The 17,375-nt window shown below is 34.5% G+C and overlaps 8 protein-coding genes across 8 annotated transcripts; 3 read left to right on the forward strand and 5 right to left on the reverse strand.

Moving 5' to 3' along the window:
* Positions 1-904: 904 nt before the first annotated feature.
* NAEGRDRAFT_31768 (uncharacterized protein) lies at positions 905-2,988 on the forward strand (the record flags this gene model as incomplete). Its single annotated transcript, XM_002679916.1, has 2 exons — positions 905-1,438; positions 1,579-2,988. Coding segments are annotated over 2 exons (1,944 nt in total), but the record flags the coding sequence as incomplete, so codon positions are not given.
* A 658-nt stretch (positions 2,989-3,646) lies between these two features.
* NAEGRDRAFT_31705 (uncharacterized protein) lies at positions 3,647-5,134 on the reverse strand (the record flags this gene model as incomplete). The annotated part of the gene is made up of 2 exons (XM_002680035.1): positions 3,647-4,945; positions 5,021-5,134. 2 exons carry the CDS (start codon positions 5,132-5,134, stop codon positions 3,647-3,649), a joined length of 1,413 nt encoding a protein of 470 aa, XP_002680081.1.
* Positions 5,135-5,501: 367 nt separating this feature from the next.
* On the reverse strand, positions 5,502-6,291 carry NAEGRDRAFT_78869 (uncharacterized protein; the record flags this gene model as incomplete). The annotated part of the gene is made up of 1 exon (XM_002680036.1): positions 5,502-6,291. The coding sequence occupies one exon, from the start codon at positions 6,289-6,291 to the stop codon at positions 5,623-5,625; it is 669 nt and encodes a 222-aa protein (XP_002680082.1). The 3' UTR covers positions 5,502-5,622.
* Positions 6,292-6,348: 57 nt separating this feature from the next.
* On the reverse strand, positions 6,349-8,464 carry NAEGRDRAFT_78870 (WD40 repeat domain-containing protein; the record flags this gene model as incomplete). Its single annotated transcript, XM_002680037.1, has 3 exons — positions 6,349-7,528; positions 7,580-8,150; positions 8,197-8,464. 3 exons carry the CDS (start codon positions 8,462-8,464, stop codon positions 6,376-6,378), a joined length of 1,992 nt encoding a protein of 663 aa, XP_002680083.1. The 3' UTR covers positions 6,349-6,375.
* Positions 8,465-8,702: 238 nt separating this feature from the next.
* NAEGRDRAFT_78871 (nuclear prelamin A recognition factor) lies at positions 8,703-10,825 on the forward strand. Its single transcript, XM_002679917.1, has one exon. It carries the CDS (start codon positions 8,715-8,717, stop codon positions 10,557-10,559), a length of 1,845 nt encoding a protein of 614 aa, XP_002679963.1. The 5' UTR covers positions 8,703-8,714; the 3' UTR covers positions 10,560-10,825.
* A 1,103-nt stretch (positions 10,826-11,928) lies between these two features.
* On the forward strand, positions 11,929-12,729 carry NAEGRDRAFT_78872 (uncharacterized protein; the record flags this gene model as incomplete). The annotated part of the gene is made up of 2 exons (XM_002679918.1): positions 11,929-12,558; positions 12,686-12,729. Coding segments are annotated over exons 1-2 (429 nt in total), but the record flags the coding sequence as incomplete, so codon positions are not given.
* Positions 12,730-13,243: 514 nt separating this feature from the next.
* Positions 13,244-13,690, reverse strand: NAEGRDRAFT_64724 (GCN5-related N-acetyltransferase; the record flags this gene model as incomplete). Its single annotated transcript, XM_002680038.1, has 1 exon — positions 13,244-13,690. The coding sequence occupies one exon, from the start codon at positions 13,688-13,690 to the stop codon at positions 13,244-13,246; it is 447 nt and encodes a 148-aa protein (XP_002680084.1).
* A 606-nt stretch (positions 13,691-14,296) lies between these two features.
* On the reverse strand, positions 14,297-17,017 carry NAEGRDRAFT_64725 (uncharacterized protein; the record flags this gene model as incomplete). The annotated part of the gene is made up of 1 exon (XM_002680039.1): positions 14,297-17,017. The coding sequence occupies one exon, from the start codon at positions 17,015-17,017 to the stop codon at positions 14,297-14,299; it is 2,721 nt and encodes a 906-aa protein (XP_002680085.1).
* Between the last annotated feature and the right edge of the window lie 358 nt (positions 17,018-17,375).

The raw sequence follows: 17,375 nt of genomic DNA on the forward strand, positions 1-17,375 counted from the left end.
AAATGGCTAAACAACTCTTCCAAGTTCATCATCAGCAGAATCAACAACAACAACATGAAGAGGTGAAAGATGTCATCACGGGATTTGGTATTATCATAGTATTATGTTTTTCTCAATATTTGATTGGATTCTTTTTAAATTATAATAACTTTACTTTATACGAATACTTTGCCACATGTGTTGTTTCTTTATTTGCATTTGTTGGAGGATTTGAACTATATTTCAAAGTAAGTGATTATGATTGATAGGTCAATATCTTAATTATCCACAGTCACAAAGAATTGTAATGGCCAAACCTAGAGATTTTATCAATTTACATTGTAAATTAGATGACTGGATACCCTTTATTCCTCATGCTATTTATTTGTATTCTTTTGGAGATTTATTTATCATGTCTCTGATTATACCCACCTCACCTGATTTGGAATATTTATTTAGAGTCTTATTTGGAATGCTTCTAGTGACAATTACACAATGTATTTTCTTTGTAATTTTCCCATCCAATACTCCAGATTTCTATCGGGATAGCATAGCTCACTATGAGTCAAAAAACGGAAAGTTGGACAACTTGACAAAGTATTTCTATGAAAAGATGCACAAAGCAGATCTGAATATCAACACAGTACCATCAGGCCATTGCTCTCTGGCTACCTATTTGTCACTCACTCAACTCCACATTTTTGGATATTGGACTTTATTGAATCCATTGGCAATTGGAATAAGTTGTGTCCTCACCAAACAACATTCAATACTGGACACTTTTGCAGGAGCACTATTTGGATATTTTCTCTTCATTCTCATTCATTAAATTCGCTGTATTTCCTTCCTCAATAATATCAAATCACAATTAGAATCTACTCTTTTCCCAACAGCAAAGAAATTAAAAAATCAATTCACATAAAAAATGGCTGGATTGAAAAAACTTTTAAATAAGAAAAAGTATGTCCTCTCCATGTTTCCCTATCCGAGTGGTAATTTGCACATGGGACATGTTAGAGTGTACACAATTTCGGACCTCATTGCTAGGACTCATAAAATGTTAGGGTACAATGTTATTCATCCATTTGGTTTTGATGCCTTTGGATTACCTGCAGAGAATGCTGCCATTGAGAGAGGTGTTTCTCCAGCAGATTGGACTCACAAGAATATTGCTCACATGAAGGAACAAATTAAAGCCTTGGATTTTGATTTTGATTGGGAGAGAGAAGTGATAACTTGCAATCCGGAATATTACAAGTGGACACAATGGCTTTTCCTTCAACTCCACAAGAAGGGATTAGCCTATCAACAAGAAGCTTTGGTAAATTGGGATCCGATTGATAATACTGTATTGGCCAATGAACAAGTTGATAGTCAGGGAAGATCTTGGAGATCTGGTGCTTTGGTGGAGAGAAAGAATTTGAGACAATGGTTTTTCAAAATTAGAGAATTTGCAAACGTATGTTTAATGCAATATGATTCAGTATTATTTAGTGATGATGATTTTTAAATTTGGAATTTATTAATAATTATTCTGTAATTCTGATTTAATGATAATTAATTGATGATTTAATGTTGGATGAATAATATTAATAATAGGAATTATTGGAAGATGCTGATACTTTGGAAAATTGGCCAATTAATGTTAGAACAATGCAAAAACAATGGATTGGAAAATCGGAAGGAGCTGAATTTTCTTTTGAAACAACTAGTGGAAGTAAGATTACTGTCTTTACAACAAGACCAGACACAATTTATGGTGTCACTTATTTAGCTGTTGCTCCAGAAAATGATAAATTAATTGCTGCAATGGTTCCAGAATCGGATAAATCTAGAGTTGATGCTTTTATTAAGCGTCTTTCATCATTGACAAGTGTGAAGAGAAATGAAGTTGCCAGCAACTCAAAAGAAGGTTGTTATACTGGTGTTGATGCTATTCATCCAATCACCAAAGAACGTATTCCAATTTATATTGCCGATTATGTCATTGCTGACTTTGCTGAGGGATGTGTTATGGGAGTCCCAGCTCACGATACCAGAGATTTTGAATTTGCTCAAAAACACTCCATCCAAGTTAAGAGAGTAATCAAACCACTCGATGATATTGTCGATGAAAATCAATGCTACACTGAAAAGAATGGTATTCTCGTTAATTCTGCACAATTTAATGGTATGAAAATTGCTGAAGCTACACCAAAAATTATTCAATTTGCTAAAGAACAAGGTTTTGGTGGGCCATCTGTCCAATTCAAATTGAGAGATTGGTTAGTTTCAAGACAAAGATACTGGGGTGCACCAATTCCAATCATTCATTGTCCTCAATGTGGACCTGTTCCAGTTCCTGAAAAGGACTTGCCAGTTCTTTTGCCAACAAATATTGAATTTACTGGTAAGGGACCATCTCCATTGGCCAAAGTTGAAGATTGGATTAATGTCAAATGTCCATGTGGAAAGGGTATCGATTGTAAACGTGATACTGATACTATGGATACCTTTGTTGATTCATCTTGGTATTTCCACAGATATACCGATGCCAAGAATGATAAGGAGGCATTTAGTGTAGAAAAATCCGATAAGGAAATGAATGTAGATATCTATATTGGAGGTATTGAACATGCCATTCTTCACTTGCTCTATTCTAGATTCATTCACAAATTCCTCCACAGTGAAGGATATATGAAACATAAGGAACCATTTGATACTCTCCTCACTCAAGGAATGGTCCAAGGTGAAACATTCAAAGATTTGGATAACAATAAGTATTACAAACCAGAAGAAATGACAAGATTGGAAGATGGCACAGTTGTAGATAAGAATACTCTCAAACCATTGACAAGCGTTTGGGAAAAGATGTCCAAATCCAAATATAATGGTGTAGATCCAGAAGCTGTTGTGAAAGAATTTGGTTCAGATACTGTTCGTCTCTACATTCTATTCAAAGCTCCATATGATAAGGAGTTGATGTGGGAACAAAATCAAATTTTGGGGCAACAAAGATTCCTTGCTCGTTTGGATGGTTTGATTTCCAACTTTGCTAAACGTAAATCTGAAAATGTACAACAATCTGAAGTGGAAACATCTGATGATGAATTCAAATTCTTGAAGGAGATTTATTCTCTCATTGAACAAACACGTGAAGGTGTGACATCTCGTTATACATTCAATGTTTGTGTTTCTAATCTCCACAAATATGGTATTGCTCTCCAAGAATATGAAGAAAAGATTGGAAATACTAAGGCTTATGAAGAAGCAATGCTTTTGTTACCATCTGTTATGGCCCCTTTCACACCAATATTTGCTGAAAAGACCTTCAAGACAGTGACAGCTCATTTACCAAAAGATCACCCACTCAAACAATGTACATCTGTGTTCGAAACTGCCTTCCCAACTGTTACTCCAAGCGAAATTAAGGTTGAAAAGAAGAGTCAACTCTGTGTCGTGCAAGTGAACGGTAAGAGAAGAGACGAGCTCCAAATTCCAATGTCCCTTTTAAAGATTGCCAACAATTCTGAAAGACAAACAGCTGTTGAATCATTTGTTATGAGTAACAGTAGAGTTATTGCTATCAAGAGGGAACAAAATGAAACATTCAAAAAGATTATTCACGTCGACAAGATGAAACATCAATATGTAATCAATTACATTGTCGAAGAAAAAGAATAAAAATTTATCTCTTTGGTGGCCTTATCAATTGTTTCTTCACTTTCATTGGGAACATGTTGGCAAAGAACATTGGATCTTTCATCATTTGTTCACTCATTTTCTTTGGATCCTTCATGGCTGCTGAACCAGCCTTACTGATGAATGATTTCATCTTTTCGTACATCTTGAGCATCTTGTTTACATCGGTAACTTCAACCTTAGCTCTCTTAGCCAAGTCCAATCTTCTGGCACTCGATGATTCAACCAAGAGAGGTTGCAATTTTTCTTGTTCAGACATGCAACTAATGATATGTTCGTGATTATCAATGAATGACAAGTCCATATTATCCAATTTATCTCTGAATTTACCAATAAATTGTTCTGGAAGGTAACTGGCCATATTTTTCAGAGATCCCATCTTTTTAAGCATTTGAATTTGATCTTGATAATCCTTGAATGTGTATGCACCCTTACTGAATTGAACAAGTTTTTGTTGAGCTTGAGCAGCATCCAAATTCATGGCATCCTTAGCTTTTTGAGCGAGAGTCATAATGTCACCTCCACCCAAAATTCTCTTAGCCAAACTTTGGGGATCAAAAGTTTCCAAATCATCCATCCTTTCACCAATACCAATATATTTAACACTCAAACCAACAACTTGTTTCATACTGATAGCACAACCACCACTGCTAGTACCATCCATTCTTGTCAAAACAATACCAGATAAACCAACACGATCGTGGAATTGAGTAGCAATATTCACAGCGTCGTTACCAAGCATAGAGTCTGCAACCAACAAGGTTTCATTTGGTTGAACAATAGCTCTTAATTCTTCCAATTCTGTCATGAGTTGTTCGTCAATGTGCATTCTACCAGCTGTATCGAAAATTACAGTATCAAATTGTTCACCATTTGGACCCACATATTCCATAGCTCTCTTTGCAATTTCAATTGGATTTTGTTCTGGAATAATTGGAAGTGATTCGACTTGAATTTGTTGAGCCAATGTTTGAAGCTGCATTTGAGCTGCAGGTCTGTAAGTATCAAGTGATACCAACAAGACTCTTCTATTTTCCTTTCTCTTTAATTGTAAAGCCAACTTGGCACTCGATGTGGTTTTACCAGAACCTTGAATACCTGTCACCATGATAACTGATTTACCTTCAGTGGATGGAATTAATTCCAAAGGAGCAACACCTCCACCCAACAATTCTGAAAGTCTATCCATCACCATCAAGTAAACAGTAGCAGATTTTGGTAATTCTTCAGCTTTTTGATTCGGACCAACCCATTTTGCAATACGTGACAGTATTCCCTTATTTTCCTGTGATTCAACTTGTTTAACAGCTGCAATACCAATGGCATCCTCAGTGGCTTCCTTCACAAATTGTGAAACAACAGATTCAGCAACATCAGCATCCAACAAGGCAACTCTAACTTTTTGCATGGCCTCTTCGACATCTTCCTTGGTGAGTGTCTTCTTTTTGAAGAGATTAGTAAAAGCATCAGACATATTAGAGGTCAAGTTTGAAAATAGACCATATTGTTTTGGTGAAGAGTGGAAGAATCTCACTTGTTGTTGATTGTATTGTTGAAGAACATTTGGAGCCCAACATTCTTGTTATTTGATGAAAATAAACTTGTATGATGGCACAAGGCTGGTGAAAATACTTCCGATGATGAAAAGACAATTTTACAGTGATGATGTGTGTTGGCTGTCTTTAAAAATCGTGAGAGGAGAGAACGACTATTACTTTTAAACATTTTTTTCTAATCTGTGTTGTTTTATTATTATAATTGTTTCTTCATGTATCTAATTGATGTGATGATAACAAATTGTTGTACTATTAGATATTATGAACGACGACAATTAAATAATTAATATTATATTATAGTTTTTATTGTTTGAAAAAGGTGTCGAAAATTAAAATCAACCAAAACAAAGACCCATTTTGGTTAATATTGTTGTTATTGTTGGTGTTAAAAGGTGGTAGAGTAGAATTATTGTTTACCTCCGATGATAGACTTCAAGTGTTCGTTGAGCTTGGTTGGTGTATTCTTCCATGAGTGAGAAGTAACAAGATTGTAGGTGGAAATGGTTGGTTTGACTGGATATTGAACAAAGAAAGTTTGAGCAGCTTCTTCTTCTCCATTGACAAGATAAGAGTACAGCAAAGCATTACGCAAGGAAGCAACTTCTCTATCAGTTGAAGCTCTCTTAATATATAATCCAAAGGTAAGTTCAGCATCAGGTACGCTACCAACTTGACCGAAAGCAGCAATAATCTTGGCCATATCATCAATTTCCAAATCACGTGGGTGAGCATCGTAGTGTTGCTTGAGAGAAATGAGAGACTTGTAGTCGCTTGCCTTGGCAAATTCTAAAGCAGCATCACCACGTGATACCTTTCCTTCTCTTTCCTTTTTCAATTCGGCCAATCCATTCCAATTTCCTTCATAAACAAGGTCGAAAACCTTCTTGGCATCTTGTTGTTTGAAAGAACTGGATCCAATTTTATATTCGTCTTCGCCGAATGGTGTAATAGAAAGAGATCTTGTTGTGGTGTGGAAAGAGTGTGATGAGAGGAAGACTCTTGAAGGAAGAACGGAAGAAGACTTCTTTGTACAAGCCTTGCAGATGTTGATGAGGGTGGATTTTTGGGCTGGCATTTTTTTTAAATTTATTTTTTAAAAATAAAATGGAATTGCATTTGAATGGCATACATTAATTTTCAATTTCATACCTTATTGAAATTAGAATAGGTTTTTGAGTTGCTTATTTTCTTCTCTTAATGATCTCACTTCCTCGGTTAAATTTTCTACTTGTTTTGAAAGTTGTTCAATTAGAGAGAATGTCTGCTCTTGTTGAATACAGAATTGACGTAAAACATCTACATGAATGTTGGTGAGATCTTGGTGAATTGAACTCTGAAGATTGAAAATGGATTCTTGAAGTACATCCTTCATCACATCTTTCATTCTTTCCTCAGAAATACTATTTGACACAACTGGGGACCCAGTCGAGAGAGTTTGTTTCTGTTGTTGCTGTTGTCTAGATAGATGTGGTGATGAACTAGTTGCTATTATTGAGGATGGAAGGGATTCGTCATCGATCATTTCATTGTGTTTTTGATTGTCTTCAAAAGATAACTCATCAACATTTTCGAGTGAGGGAGGAGTTTGGGGATGATAGTTAGAGGGTGGGAGAATATTCTCATTATTGGTGTCATCGACAGTGGGAGAGTTAAATTTAGGCTTTTTGGTTGGTCCTGAGGGAGAAAATACAGACCTATCATCCTGAGTTGGTTTTAGGGATTTGTATATGGATAATCGATTATTTGTAGAATTTTCTAACATCTGACTGCTATTCAGATCAAGACTTTTGAAAGTGGTTGGTTTAAAAGGGTTTTCCAGGGAGAGTTTTGTGTTAATTTTGGAACTCAAGTGTTCCATTTGAGCTTGTTTTTTGATGTCCTCCAGTGTTGGAAATTGTGTAGATCCAATCTCAATACTTTTACCTGTTTTAACAGGAGAGAAAACATCCATACCATGATTTCTGTCTATGTTAAGTGTAGGTGGTTTAACTTGTCTTTCTTGAGGAATGGAAGGAGGGGTTGATGGCTTTTTGAGAGATGAATAGGATTCAATGGTTGGGGATTCTCGTGGTCTTTGTACTTCAGATTGAGCTGTCTGCTGTTTAGCAGTGGATTTCTTAGATTTAGATTGAAAGGTTAGTGTTCTAATATATCCCATATCGACAGTAAGTTCAGTAATTGGACTCGTTGTTGATTTTTTCAAATCATAAAGGAAAACACTTCCATTAGATGTTCCTACAGCCATTATTGATCCATTATCCAAGTATGAAAATGAAGATATTGGTTGAGAAACTCGAATATTTTCCACAATCCTAATTTTAAAATTATATGATTATTCTACTAAACTATATGAAAATGCTTACTTTTTTTCCTTAATATCATAAAAGTAAATGTTCTTATCCAATCCTGCTGAAGCAAGGAGAGCAACATTTTGCTTTGAAAAATGTACTGCTACACATGGAGCTTGATGTTGATTAGGAAATGAGCAATATGGCTTTCCAGAGATGGTATCCCATATTGTTACACTTCCATCATCACTGGCACTTGCCAATAGGGTTTTGTAAAAAGGTGAATATTCCAAAAATTTGATTGATTGTTGTGTATTCGAAAGGGTGCATGAGAGAGTATTCGATACAATATTATGAATCAGAATTGTACCACTGGCATCACCACTCGCAACATGTTGATCACCCTCGCTGAATGTGACACACGTGATAATTTCCTTATGTCCCTTAAATGTATTGATGACTTCCTTCTTTTTCAGATCCCAAATTTTTACGATACATGAGCTGCCTCCCGAACAAAGTTTGAGAGATGATTCTCCTATAGAAATTGATTGTACTTGTTCTTCAATATTTAATTTTCCAAATATTTCACCTTCAGGTGTTCCCATAATTACACTTCCATCATCACTACACGAAATGAGTACCTTATCTTGTTTTCACTCATTGGTTACAAATATTTTAATTGAAATACATACTATTGTGATTCCATTTGGTGTCATTAATTGTTCGGTTTGGGAAATTTAACGAATTATAAGGACTCAATTTTCCATCCAATGTATTCAATTCTAATATCGATATTTGTTCGGATCCCACTATGGCCAATTTGTACAATGTTGTGGCAGATGTTGTGTTCGCATCTGATGATGAAGATGTCTTTGCATTTGTCCTATTACTGTTAGAAGCAACACTTCTGGAACCTATTGGTGCAAAAGTTGAAGATGAAGGGTATTGTTTTGGATTCATTTTTTTTGATACTATTTTGGCGGGAATAGTTAAAAGCCTTCACTTTCATACAAAAACGAACTGCCACTATTATCTGACTGCTAGGTTAAGAGCAAGTTTTTGATCCAATTCATTCTTTTCATTAACATCGGTTGGTCTCCATTAATATTATTAGAAAAAGAAGAATCACAGAGTCGGATGAAGGAAATGCGTGGTCTGTGTCCATTCCTCCTCAATTAATAAGAAGAAAAAAACGCCACAACAATAATCAATGTCCTCCTACATTCCTCAACAGGAACCAACCATGTCGACAGCACTCATGCTGGCCGATTTGGACGACTTTCTACCAATGAATAGACAAGATTGCATAAAACCCTTTCTCATGACCAATTCAAAGTCAGATTCAACAACATCTAGCAAAAACATCACATCGGAGAATGGTACTGCTGCAGTCAGTGTTTCTCTTGACAATGATGATTCTGTGGGAGGAGTTTCGATAAATAGAAATCCCACAAGAAGAATCGGAAGAAGCAATAATAGAGGAACCATTAATTTGAACAATAGTCAACAAGCCGAACCAAAGAAAATTGCAAAAATTGAATTGGCTGATTGTTTGGCTTGTTCTGGTTGTGTTACTACTGCAGAAAGTGTTTTGGTAAATCAACAAAGTGTGGAACAATTCTTGACAAGCTTAAAGGAAATGAAATTATTTTCCCCATTTATTGAGAAAATTCAAGATAAGGTGAATGTTTCGGATTTGGAAGATGATCTTGATTCGATCCTATTGTCTGGATCGAAAAGAGTTGTGAAACCACAACCAAATTCTATATTTGTAATTACAATTTCTCAACAAAGTGCAGCCTCATTATCTTCCTATTATCAGTGCTCATCAGTGAGAGAGTGTCTCTCTCGGTTGTCATACCTGTTTAAGGTTAAGTTTGGAGCTGTTGCAGTTTTTGAGACTTCAACCCTTGCAAGATTGGTTTCTCATTTGGAATTGTGTGAAGATTTTCTCAATCGATACAAGGAAGGCAAGGGACCTGTTTTTGCTAGTGCTTGCCCTGGGTGGATTTGTTATGCAGAAAAAACTCAACCTGAAATTATTCCATCCATTTCAACAGTTAAATCTCCCCAACAAATTATGGGTACTTTTGTCAAAAAGTTCATAACCAGCAACATGAAACAGTTATCCAATGAGATTTCACTTGAAAATTTGAAGGTTTACCATACTACTGTAATGCCTTGCTTTGATAAGAAATTAGAGGCTAGCAGACCAGACTTTACCAATGATCCTTTCGATAAAGTTGATATGGTATTGACTAGTAGCGAAATTACAGAACTCCTTCAGAAGGAACTTCAAATAGAAACTCCTGAAGATTTCATTAGAAACACAGAAAATTTCATCAAAAACGAAAAGTATCAATTGGATAGCATTTTTGAAATTTTGTCTCAATCCACACATCATTCCACCCAAGATATTAGTGAGGATGCCACTTTACTTGAATGGCTTGGATCTGAAAGTGATGCCACAGGATCTGGTGGTTATTGTGAGATTGTATTCAAATATGCTGCCAAGAAATTATTTGGAATTGACCTCAGAGATAAGACTCTTATATTTGAAAGCAAGAGAAATAGCGACTATAGAGAAACTGTACTAGTTGATCCAACTGATTCTTCAAAGATTTTATTGAGATTTGTAATTGCAAATGGATTTAGAAATATTCAAAACTTGGTAAGAAGAATGAAACAAGCAGACAATTCTGAACCTTTCCATTTTGTTGAAGTTATGGCTTGTCCTATTGGATGCCTGAATGGAGGAGGTCAAGTGAAGGTCAAACAACCAAAGATCACATTGGATATCGACTCACCTTCTTCTGTAACCATTACCCCAAAGCAGCATTTGGCCCAAACTGAAAAGCTTTATAGGGATGACATTTCTAACATCAAATCTCTTTGTGAAAATAATTCGAATCTTGTCAAGGAAGGTTTGAATAATTTATATTACAATTGGATTAAGGGGTCTGTGGGTTCTGTACAAGCAAAATCAATCCTTCACACTCAATATCATGCTGTTGAAAAGTTGAATATTGTTACGCCAACTGCCCTCAAATGGTAAAATATACACTGTACCTGTTAACTCTAATACAATATGCAACCTCGACTAACTTTTCCTTTGTATGTGAATGCCACACAATGTCCAGCATCACTGTGATACTTGAATGATTCTAAATGCCTCACTCTGAAAACAGTTTCATTACAAACTTTACACAGGGCAGTTTCCTGATAATTTTCTCCAATTAGAGTAAAATTGATTGGGCACTTGTACACCCATTCACAATTCTCAATAAAATCATCATCAACATGTAAGAAGTTGTTTTTTGGAAATTTTCGCAAATGTTTAATTCTTCTCTGAAGAACTGCTAAATAATTCTTTACATTAATTTCTGGATTGAATCTTGGAAAGTAGTGTATTAATAATCGCTTCCAAATAAATCTCTGAATGAGTGTGTAATCATCTAATTCTTGAGCTTTCTCAGTCGTTAAACCAAGATTAAACCAATTCTTCAACCCTTGAACAAGACCATTTTCATTCTTTAAATTCCTACAAAATATAAAATCAAACATGGCACTGTCACTCCTCGCCAACTCATTCAATTCCTGCACACGTAAATATTGAGCTATTTGAAGCCAAATTTCAGCTGGAATTTTCACCCGATAGTGATCAAATGTAAATTGTCGTTGTTGGGTGATGGGCTCTGTTGACATTTTTTTAAATTGGATTTTAAGAAAAAGTACTTTGAATTTTAAAATGGCAGAAAGCTATCCGTTATGACGTGTTTAGTTCATCAATTATGAAATTGTTACAAGCCCTACTGAGTTCTTAATTCTTCAAATCTTTAATCAACTTGGCGAACTAAAAATTGTAGTTTGGTTTTCTGTAAATCTGTCGGTATTCAAAAGGAGTTATTAGGACAGGATAACGTACGATAGGATAACATTCTAATACATAGTTAAACCATCTGTCGGTACCTCTTCAACTTTGACACCAAATACACTCTTTAATACACAATTGTTTAATCCAATCTCATTGAGAATTTGAATGACCTGATTGCGAAATAAACTTTGCCATCAAAAGCATTAAAATTGATATTGTAAACTATTACCAATGTAAACGAATACCCATCAAGCTTATTGAAATACAAATTAAAGCAACCACCATCCAAGCTTATTTGTAATTGACAAGGAATGAGGTACATAAAAGAGATGAATACATCACCATCCAACAAATCCTTTTAGCAAATTCGGTAGACGCAACGTACAAAAACACTGGACGCCCTCCTCACATGGTAACCAATAACAACTCCTCCCTTCTGTCATGTTGTGACTCAGTTGCGTCCTCAGAACACGCCATCACAACATTAAAAAAATTTGCATCACCTATTGTTGTGGGAAGGTTTAACACAAAACAACCAACCCAATCTAGAGTACCAATAATTTGTTGTTGGCAGTTAAATTCCGTTGTTGCGCGTTTCATTTTGTGTTGCCGGCAGTCTTGATTTAAACAATCACGTGATAGTAACCAGCACGTTCTTAAACGATCTTGAAAAATTTCCGTCCCTATTGTTGAAATTTGTAGTGCAAATAGCTATACAACAACAATATATATTACGCAATTATAGTTTAAAATTTAAATAGTTTGTGTGAATAGAATCCCTACTTATATTAAAATGTCAGAGAGTGGTGAAACAAAGAAAAAGTACAACACTGGAGGATCTTCTAAAAAGTATTTACCTTCCTTCTTTTCCGAAGCAGACTGCATTGTTGGTTTGCATAATTATGATCCCTTTGATCAACAACCCTTGCTCACACCTGATGAAGTTGTCATCTCAACAAAGAATTTGGTTTTTGAAAAGTACAATGGAGAGAATCACTTGTTGAGCTCACTCAAGTATACATTGCGTGTGTGCACTGTGAATTGTGGCTTACCCAATCTATGGGTAAAAATTGAATTAGTATGTGGCAATACCAATACTCCAATTTTTTGTGTTAAAAAGGAAAGAAAAGGCAAGAGAGGTATTAAAGGTAGATGTTATCAAGAATTTGACGTTTCAAAGGTAAGCTAAACTGAGGTGCATTCCATGTTTAATTAACTCTTCATTTTCATGATTTCTTTTATTGGATTTTGTTCAACCTGTCAACTTTCTTTATACCATTACAATTTTTTAATACAATGAATTACAGCACGGATACAACAAAGCCAAGCTGGAGTTTAGGTTCAGAGAAACAAGCAGTGACAATGTAACAGACAAGTTCAGACTCAATGTAAATATTTATAATGACACAACACTTCTCCTCACCTTCCAGTCACCACGGTTCAGAACTGTTGTACGTTCTCCACAGAGAGGTAAATTCAAGTTACTGAGAGAGCAATTAAACAGTAACAATATTGTTGTACCATATGAAAAGGCTGATGATGAAGAAGATAATCCAGTGGAGGAAAAGAAAAGGAAAAGAAGTACTAAAAATTAATGTAAATACATAAGAGCTGCAATTGTTTTTCAAGTGTTAAACCAGCAACAATCATTTTATTTAGACTTAATTGCCATTGATTTAATATGACAATTATTTTTAATTAATGAATGGTTACGGCCATATCACGATGAATGCACCTCATCCCGTCCGATTTGAGAAGTTAAGCATCGTCGAGCCACATCAGTACTGAGGTTGGAGACAACTTGGGAACCTCTGGTGCTGTAGTCTTTTTTAAACAGAACAATAATGATTTAGAATATAATGAAATTAATTTAAAGTTTTAATAAAGTGATGACAACCTAAAATATATCCATTATTCAAATAAACCTTATGAGCTGCATTTCTTTGATATCCAGAATCCAAATGAACTTGTTTACATCCATTCTCCTTTGCAAAATTATCCACAAAATGTAACAATTGACTTCCCAATCCTTTTCCTCTATGAGATTCCTTACAAACCAAATCATCAATATACACAATTTTACCCCATGCAGTTGTTGTCATAATTCTATATCCAACGAGTGCAACAATTTCATCACCGATCGAAATTGCATTCAATCTAAAACCATCTTGTTTTTGTTGATGTTCAATTTGCAAAACGAATTGTTGTTCATCTATCAGGTGTGGACGTAATTCTTGATACGTTGCCAGACAAGAAGCAATTTGTGATGGTGTGGAAATGCAGAGAATAGTGTGGGAAGATGGTGATGACATTTTTTTTTGGAGCGGGCTTATTCAATCTGCAATTTGGAAAATAAATAGTATGTGAAATACTGTGGTCAACTACTGTTGATTCCGTAAAATTGATTATACTCTTCTATTATTAATTATATTTATGTAAATATTATAAAATTGTTTACAATAAATTGTAAACCACAAAAAAATGAGAGAAATTATTTCTATTCACGTAGGCAATGCTGGAATCTCTTTCCAAGAAGTTTTAACAAGTAACTCTATATTTTGCTTTAAAACAAAATTATTTCGCCCAGTTCAATTTGAAGAAATTTCCAAATTTTCTGATTTGATCGTTTTAGCTTCGGATGATGGAAATTGTAATCAAAATGATGATTTGCAAAGTAAAAGAGGAAAACAAGAGAAGAGACTGAAGGAAAATGAATTTAGAAATAGGGGATTTTCTCAAGTTGTTATTGATGTTCACAATAGGAAATTTAAATTTATTTATGAAAATAGAAAATGAAATTTTATTGGAAATATTTCTAGTCAACTAGACAATCAATTTTCACAAGATGAATAAGCACAACAGCAAAATCTTCTTCCATGGTTGTGTGAATATTTTGAAAGAAACTTTCAGTAAATTTACTAGTTTAGGAAAATTTTTACCTTGGATTCAATCTTTCCTCGACATGTTGGACAATTGACTTGATTGGAAATACAATCCAAACAAAATAAGTGTCCACACGGAACACTCACATGATCTACCTTATTATCCATACAAATAATACATTCAAATAGTTCTTGTTGATGTAAATGTTCATGATTATTGACTTTGGGTTCTTGTGATTCTAAATCTTCATAATATTTAGCAAGTTTTCCAATCAAATCTTGATTTTCCTTTTCCTTCTCCTCCAAGTCACATAAAAATTGATGAGTTTGAGTTTCCAATTGAGTACATTCCCTATTAAGTTTTAAAACTTGTTGTTCGAGATTAGTGTTGGAGAGTCGAAGATTTTGAATGATATTCGATTGTTCTACAGTCTTTTTCTTGAGATTTTCCTTTTCCAAATCTAATTGCTTGTTAGATTGGGTCATTTCATTAAGTTTAGTTTCTAATTGTTGAACTTTCTTTTCCACTTGTTGACTTTTCTTTGAATCAATTTCCTTAACTTTCCTTTCGAATTGTCTATTTTCATTTTCCAATCGTGATTTTTCTTGGTGTAAAATTTCCATTCTCTTTTCATACTTTAAATTGGATGTGATCAACTCTTTGGATATATTTTCTAAATTGAACTTGGATCGATTGAGTTCAAGTGTCAAATCCTTTACTGAAATCTCCAAATTCTGAACTTGAAATTCTCTGTCTGAAAGAGTTTTCTTCAAATTATCCATTTCAGAGACTTGGTCGATGAGCTGGTGCATTGTATTTGTTTTTCTTTTCAATGCAAATTGTAACAATTCCACTTGTTCTCTTAATTCCACTTCTCTTAATGATTCACTTGATGATTCTTTAATTTCTTTCATTGATTGTTCAGGAATTTTCTGTTGTGGAATATCTTTAACAGGTTCTGGATGTTTTTTGCTATAATTTTCCTCACATTTACCAGAGCAACATGAAAACTTTCCACATTTGGTCTTTTGTGTTGTGTATTTTTGACATTCCACACATTGCCAATCATACAATTCCAAATTATCCTTCAAATTTCTAAAGTGATATCTCAAATCAAAGCAATAAATCTTGTTGCTTAATTTTTTCAATCTATCCATTCCTCCATAAACATACAATCTCATTTTTGAAACATGATTACAATATCCAGTTAATGCTTCCATATTCTTTGAAGTAGTCAGAACCTTTTCCCAATTGAATGTATTCAAGTCGAGTGACCAAATTTCATTACTTGCCACTCCATTCATTCCTGTACCCCCATAAAACACTAAAGCCCTGTCCTTTCCATTGATTTTCACTTTAGACCAACCACAGTGAGTCATTGGAGGTGGTTTAGTCTTGGAAATGTTAGAAATTTCAATCCATTCGAGAGAAGAACAATCAAATAGCCACATATCGTTCAAAGAATCCAATCTTGATCCATCTCCACCATATAAAATCAAATATTTTCCATTGCAAATACTAGTCATGCAAGATTTTGATTTGTCTGAAGGACAAGGTTTGGAAATGTTCAATTTTTGAAGCTTTTCATTCTTGATATCATATCTGAAAAAGGTTCCAACATTTTTACATAATTCACCTGAATACTGTCTACCTCCATAAATGTAAATAAATCCAGGAACACTTGCTGCACATGAAAGAACCAAATTAAACTTGAATTTTAACTTTTTCCATTCGAATGTCTTTAAACAGAGTCGAAAGGATCCATCATTAACTCCATCATCTCCTCCACCAATTAAATAAGCATACTTTTCCTCAAAATCAGAAATGAAAACATGTCCATTTCTTCTTCCAGCTTCAGGAATTTCTCCACTAACCACTGGAGTAATAAGTATATTCGAGTAAGTATCCAACATGATTAATTCACCAAAAGTTTCACTCATTTGTCGAGAAATCAAATCCTTTTCTGTATGAGAAATACCTCCCCAATAGAAAATTGAAGAATCATTGTAAATAAATCCAGAATGTAAAACTCTTTCTGTCATTACATAATCTGTTACAATAATTTTCCATTTTGGAGGTTCAGTCAACTCTTCTACTTTTTGTTTGTGAGATTCTTTCAGTTGTGAAATAATTTTCTGATCATCCACAAAAAACAATTCATTAGGATTGTCAATTCTCAATCCTGGCCATTCATCCGAATAGATTTTGTAATATGGATTCTTAATAATGACATATCTACCAACTCTAAACTCTTCAGATATATTAACTTTTCCATAATTGTAAATAGCTAATTGAACAATATTAGTATTTAAATCAGTCAACCCATTTTCTACAATAGTCATCACTGATGTCATTCTAAACACTGGTTGACAAATTCTAGCAAATAAATATTTCCCTCTATTTGGATGATTTGGTGAATTATTTGGTGAGAGTTTCAATTGTTCAATCTGAATCAATTCCATTCCCTTTACAATTTCCAAATCTTTCACAACCTGACCTTTCCACACTTGTCCTCTATCCTTCCATGCACAAACATCCCCTTCCGATGGTCGATATTTAATCAATGCTGTTGAATGATGTTTGAGAATGGCTGCTCGTGTAAATCTTTCCTTGGAAACTTGATTTGTAGTTGGAGGTTGAAAGGCAGTGGCTTGTTCTGTGTAGTTGTGTAGACCGTGATCACCCATTTCGTTTCGCATTTCTGTCATGAGAGCATGATAAACCTCGGGTGAGAGATTGGAGAGCAAGTCATCCATTTTGTTTTGATATTTTTTTCGAAAAAGAAATGAAAGTAAAGAAATTGGTTTTTTGAAGAATTGGGAATTGTTAAAAATGCCTGAATGGAATAGTTTATCAAGAATTCCTTGCCATAAACACAATATATGAAAAAAGAATGTTTGAAAGAAGGTAGTACATTGAATACATTGATTTAATGAATTAGTGAAATAGCAACTACTAGTAAGAGAAAGGATTCTACCATTGAATCAACTCCACCAACCAAACAATTCAATCTTGGAAGAATTCCTTCCCATATTGGATAATGTTAAACTCAACAAGTGTCCTCCAAGACCTTCATCCAATATTTCTCATGAATATGGTTTGAAATTGGCAAGG

Source organism: Naegleria gruberi, assembly GCF_000004985.1.
Source record: "Naegleria gruberi genomic scaffold NAEGRscaffold_11, whole genome shotgun sequence".
NCBI classification, from domain to species: domain Eukaryota; phylum Heterolobosea; class Eutetramitea; order Acrasida; family Naegleriidae; genus Naegleria; species Naegleria gruberi.

Coding starts and splice junctions, on each gene's coding strand:
- NAEGRDRAFT_78871 (XM_002679917.1), top strand. CDS start 8,715: ATGTCCTCCTACATTCCTCAACAGGAACCAACCATGTCGACAGCACTC.